The 6,000-nt window shown below is 31.4% G+C and overlaps 1 protein-coding gene across 4 annotated transcripts in view; it reads left to right on the top strand.

The window, feature by feature from the left end:
* LOC106461109 (transmembrane channel-like protein 7) overlaps positions 1-6,000 on the top strand; it is an 80,893-nt gene that overhangs the window by 34,624 nt on the left and 40,269 nt on the right. For 2 of the 4 annotated variants that reach the window (XM_013920901.2, XM_022387993.1), the window contains one exon: positions 5,913-5,982. In XM_013920901.2, the coding sequence (XP_013776355.1) occupies positions 5,913-5,982 (70 nt within the window). Of the gene's footprint in view, positions 1-3,820; positions 4,945-5,912; positions 5,983-6,000 lie in introns of those variants that run through there. The other 2 variants (XR_002610926.1, XM_022387992.1) reach the window with 2 other exon arrangements.

Raw genomic sequence — 6,000 nt, 5'->3', positions numbered from 1 at the left:
GTTAAAAGATTTGTAAGGCAAGATTTTCTCTTAGTGAAACCATGTTGACTATCTCATAAATTTTAAACTTTGTTAAATGACTTTGCAAGGCATCTTTTAATAGACTTTCCAAAACTTTTCTCGTAACTGATGTAAGACTAATGAGTCTATAATTACTGGGACAATGTTTATCGCCTCCTTGAAAAGAGGAGTTACATTAGCTATCTTCCAATCCTCTGGTACCTGCCCACTATTCAAAGAATGGCAAAAAATAGTTGTAAGTGGCTCACATATCCAATCTTTAACTTCCTTCAAAACCCTTGGGGAAATATTATTTGGCCCAGAAGCCTTATCCTTTTTTAAACTTCCCAATGTTTTCTTAACCAGCTCATAATTAATGCAGTCATCTAGTTTGATCTTGTTTCCATCTATATTGCTTAAATCTTTGTTAGTAAAAACCAAAGAATAAGCAAAATTTAATAACCCAGCCATCTCATAATCATCAGATACTAGCCTTCTTTTATCATCCCTCAAGCATCCTATCCCCATCCTAACATTTTGTTTATGCTTAATGTATTTAAAGAAATCCTTACTGTTAATTTTTACATTTTCAGCCAACCTTTTTTTCTACATCCTTTTTGATCTCCTAATTTTCTGTTTCCCCAATTTTCTTGATCTTCTATAATCTTCTAAGTCTCCTGTCATACCAGTCAATTGAAATTTTTTAAATTTGTGATGCTTTTCTTTAATTTCATCTCTTAAACTCCTTATGAGGCAACCTGGTTTTTTACTTGTAGCTACCCTTTTCTTTCTGTAAGAAATATGTTTAAAAATTTTCCACATCTGATCAGTGTCTCCAAATAACTCAGCTGCCCAATTCACAACAGATAATTCTTGTCACATCTCTTCAAAATTTGCTTTTTTTGAAATTTATATGCAAAATATCATTATTCTTTATTTTCATATGCAGCAAAGCATTGAACCTAATAGAGCAATGATCACTTGCACCCAGATATTAATCAATTTCCACCCTCTCAATCATTTCTGTATTTGAAGTTAACAATAAGTCTAAAATAGCATTGCTTTAGTTTATCTTTTGATATAAAGAAAAATTGTTTATCATGTAAATGTATTAGTACCTTATTATATTTTATCCACCATCATGCACCAAGTTGAACGAAAAATGCAGCCTGGTTAACTAATAAATGAATATTTGTTGAAAAGTCTTATCAATGCTATAAGTGTAGCTACCAGTTGGGCCACAAATTTTGATTTCATTCCTTTAAGTTGTATTCTCAATCCTTTTTGGCTGCACCTATTTTTCACACCTAAGGTGTTTTTGATTAGATCTTTAAGTTACAACAACCTTACAAGAAAAGATTATGGTTTATTTTATTTACATCTTAGAATTAGAAAAAAACAAAAACATGAGAGATGACCTTTTTATACTTGTTAAGCCTTTTGAAATGAAAGAAGCACCTACTAACTTTCAAATAGTGTTGGAGTAGCAATTTTTCTGGTCATTGGGAAATGGCCTACACCTCATTGACAGTGGCCTATAGACTTCTTTCTTGAAATTTGTGGCTGGCTAGTGGCTTTTATGGCCAATCTGAATGTGCCTTCAAAGATTAATGGTGTAATTGCTAAGAATATAAAAAGCTTCATCAGCTTATTGCTGTCTTCAACTTTATTAAAATCTGGGCACAGCACTTAACAAGTTGAACAGAAGTGCCACTGTGGCTATGTGCAGCTACACATAGTTTACATGTAGCTGTGAAGATACTGTAAAGTGACAAGCTGCAAAACCAAGAATAAATATAGATGGGAGAAGGAAAAAGACACTAAGGCTTTTTAATTTCTTGGCATTGTCAATTATTATTAACATTTAATACCTTGCCTTTCTCTTTCTCCAGCCCTCTCTTTGTCATATCAGTTGCATTTGTCACTAGGTATGTTTTATGTGTTTAAAAGATATGGGTATAGTGATAAGTATCACAATAATGAGAGACTGTAGCAGTGTACCCAACTTATAATCTTAGACCTTCACCAAAGTAGTCCATTACAAATTTTAAATCAAACATGTAAAAATACCATTTCACTCCTGTCTTTTTTTTTGCCATTGGGGGTAAAACCTCATATGTTTACTTTAATGCATGCTTCTTTATTACTGATTTAGCATTTGTAATTTTATTCTTTAGTAAATGTAAATCAGTGAGTTTAAGGTAAACATTTTGTTTCTTCTTCATCTTCATTATTTTTACCATTATTTGTATGTTAAGTGTCTGTGCTATATATCATTTATATTATTGAAGTCATTTTGGGAATAACTTTACAGTGTTATAGTGTTATGGAAGAGAAGGATCTTGGTGTTCTGGTTGTTCATTCTCTTAAGCTACCCAAGCAGTAAGCTGATGCTAGTGGCATGCAAATAGAACTTTAGGTTAAATCTACAGAAATATTTAATACCAGTCTAAAGAGGTTATAATTTTATTTATAGGTTATTGGTTAGGCCACATTTGGAGTACTGTATTCAGTCTTGGGCTGATTTCCTTACCTTGGAAAGGAAATTGTATTATTGGAAAGGGTTCATAGGAGAGCTACTCAGATTATACCTGGGATGAAAAAGGTGTCATAGAAGGACAGGTTAAGATCTTTGAAATTGTTTTCTCTTGACAAAAGAAGAGTTAGAAGGTATCTGTTTGAAATGTTTATGATTGGTAAAGGAATTGATAGTATTGATGCATCATCTTTTTTCATACTTAACAGTGAGAATAGTAGGACTAGGGTACACAAATATAAATTTTGGTAAGGTAGGAGTCATCTTCAGCTAAGACAGTTTTATTTTTCTAAGAGGGTGGTTGGCCTTTGTAATGGATTTCCTTCAGATATGATGGATACAATTTAAGGGGAGGCATGATAAATATTTGAATGATAAGGGCTAGCTTTGTTTATTTCATTTTTATTTTAAAGTTTAATTTTGTGGATAAGATTACCTTGATGGGCCAACAGATCCTTTGATTTTCTTACATTATATGTATATATGGAATTTTTATTGTGTATGTTATTATGTTTCTTCAGTGTGGTTGGCAGTTATTGTAAGCTATGTGCTTGATTAATTAATAAAGTATTACACACAAAAATTATATTGTTCAACATCCTGGGAAATCATAAGCTACACAACTTTTTGTATTGGGTAATTCATGTTATGATGCAAATACATTTCAAAGCACAAAAAATACAGCAAAATGATTACATATATGTATACATTTGACATGTACATATGCCCTCAGGCAACTAACAAAAAGTTCTGTTTAAAATAAAAACTCAATGAAGAATGGTTTTTCTTAATGAAAACTGCTTCTCTCATATAAAGCTTCATGATTTGTAGAATTTTGATACCATATTTTAATTATGAATTTTTTTATCTTAAAAACTTCAGTTCAGACAGTAATATTGGATTAGTCTGATGTAATCAAATTAGGATATCAGTGTGACTACACATTTTGTCATTATCTATGAAATCTGTGCTAACAGAATCACTGGGCTTATATATAGCCCTTTTAGTGTTTCAGGTACACCTATAGTTATTTATATAATGTAATTTAGTTGAAAAATTAAGGTTGTAGAAAGTAGTTGCAAATTTCAGATATGAATTATCAAGATCTTGTGAACATTAAACTTTTGTTGCTTGCGTTATCTTATAATTTATAAGCTGGTACAAAGTTTAAATGTTAAGCTGTAACTGCTACAAATACACTGTTTCTATAGTAACTATCTTCTAAATATACTTGAACTTTGGATTGCACAATTACATGCAGTCTTTATCAGTAAACCAATGAGTTAGGCAGTATTTTGGAGCTCTCTCACTGTGTTTAACAAAAGAAGAAATTAGTAAATCAGAAGATTTCTTCAAACAAACAAAATGGCATATAGAAATTTTCAAAATTTTGACAACTATGCATATGAATGTGATGACTATAAAAACATTCATTCATTTGATCATAGTAATTCGAGAAATTCTGTTGAGAGGTTTTCCAGCAGGCCAAACATAGACTTTTCTGTTAACTCAAGAAGACCACCTGGGCCAAGTTATGAAAGACCATCAGATGTCAGAAATGGATTAAGAAACTCTGAGTTTCAGGTAAACATGGGACAACCTTCTGCAAGGGTTTATGACATATATGGAGATCCTGAAATTCTAATTCAGCCACAGAATTTATATGAGCCAGGACCTTCTAGAAATTTTTATCATGACTCACATTGGAAGGGCCAACCTATAAGATATTCAAAGGCCTTGCAAAATTTTAATCACTCTGCTGGTCAAGGTCCTCAATTACCTGATATCAAACAATCTGACCAAGGAAGTGCAGATTTAAAAAGGTTTAGCCGTTATCATGGATGTCAAGAGAAACTGGACTTCCCATATTACACTAACCAAAGGAATGGTCCTCAGATTGATCAAGATTTGTTGGCTCAACCATCTACAAGTCGAGATACTGGTTTTCAACAACATAGAAGTAACTTTAAAATGCCAGATGGTCATTCAGCTCAAAATCTTGCAGATGATGATGATGCAATCACTAGAAGTCAAAGTAGTTTTAGCTATAGAGACAGACCAAGATTATTAGATGCTTTTCAATCATCTAAATCAGCATATAATGAATTAACTGTAAGACGGCCTCATACAGCTCCAGAACCTGCAATTTCTAGTCTCAGACATAGGCAGTCAGCAAAGCACACAATGAAAGATGCTAGACAGATTGCAAAAGAACTTGGGCTCTACAGTAAAACTGAAGAGGTCAGTAATGCAGACACCAATCCCAGTGAAATGAATTCAGAATCCCAAGTTGTCCCTGCAGGACTTCAAGATGATGAAGAAACTAAAAGAAAATGTTGGGCAAGAATGTGTCAGAGCATAACGTACCATGCTCACTACACTAGTGCTTCAAAAGAAATGGAAAACAGGTTAAATTAGAATATGAGATTATGTGTTTGTTTTCATATTATAATAAAATGTCAAGGTGTAATGTTGTCACAATTATTTTATAAGAGTAAGACTGAGACAACATAGAAAGAAAGTTATCTTAGAAATGGTGTATTTTTATGATTGATCATTTTTGTTTTAAAAGGGAAGTTAGACAAAGATCAAGTGTGGTAATTCCCCATTATACATTCTAATAAAAATGTTACTGTTTTTAATTCTGAAGCATGTGTCGAAGATAAGTCCATACCATGTCACTGTAAAAAATAAAATTAATAAGTATGATATTTGCACTTTACATAATAATTATTTATATAATTTTTGAAATGTTTGCAAATAATGTGTCAATATATTATTCTACATTGCTTCATAACTCATTGTGTTTTGTTTTTTCTCAACATCGTAAGTCTTTTACTTACCGTATTATATGAAAATGCATGGTTATTTGTGTTGTTTAACAAATTTATATCCAAAATGTTACATTAGGTTCACAACTAGATATAATAATTCTAATATACACATTTTTTTTCATAACATATTTTAAAGTTTAATATGTTAATGGTGGTCAACACATTAAAATGTTAATAATATAAAAAAATTAAAAGAAAAACATTTAGGACAGGATTAGTCACAAACTAAACTTTTAAATATTTCAAGTAATTTAGGTGACACTTTATAAAATTAAATATGATCTCAGGAATCTCTCTAATATATACATACTTGTTTGTATTTGAAATTGGAAAGTAAATTTTAGAGAAAGGAAAGAAAATCTGTAAATTTATCCTAACAAAGATGTTGAAACTGCCATTACAGACTAGTTATTTTTCAATTCTTCTTTTTTCCATATAAAACATTGATTTTAATAACATGTTTTCTTCAACTTTTGAGTCAAAGTGTCTGAGTTTTAACATTATATTTTACTACAGGAGCTTTCTTTTTCTTTCTCTTCTAGGAACAAAGTTAAACAAGCTCAAGTCAGTCCAGCAGCTGGTTTTGCTGCCTGGGAACTAAGGCAGCAGAAAGTATGTGTGAAAATTCTA

Source organism: Limulus polyphemus, unplaced genomic scaffold (assembly GCF_000517525.1).
Source record: "Limulus polyphemus unplaced genomic scaffold, Limulus_polyphemus-2.1.2 Scaffold899, whole genome shotgun sequence".
Lineage (NCBI taxonomy): Eukaryota > Metazoa > Arthropoda > Merostomata > Xiphosura > Limulidae > Limulus > Limulus polyphemus.
The sequence above is the reverse complement of the archived record's forward strand: the minus strand, read 5'-3'. Positions and strand labels throughout refer to the sequence as shown.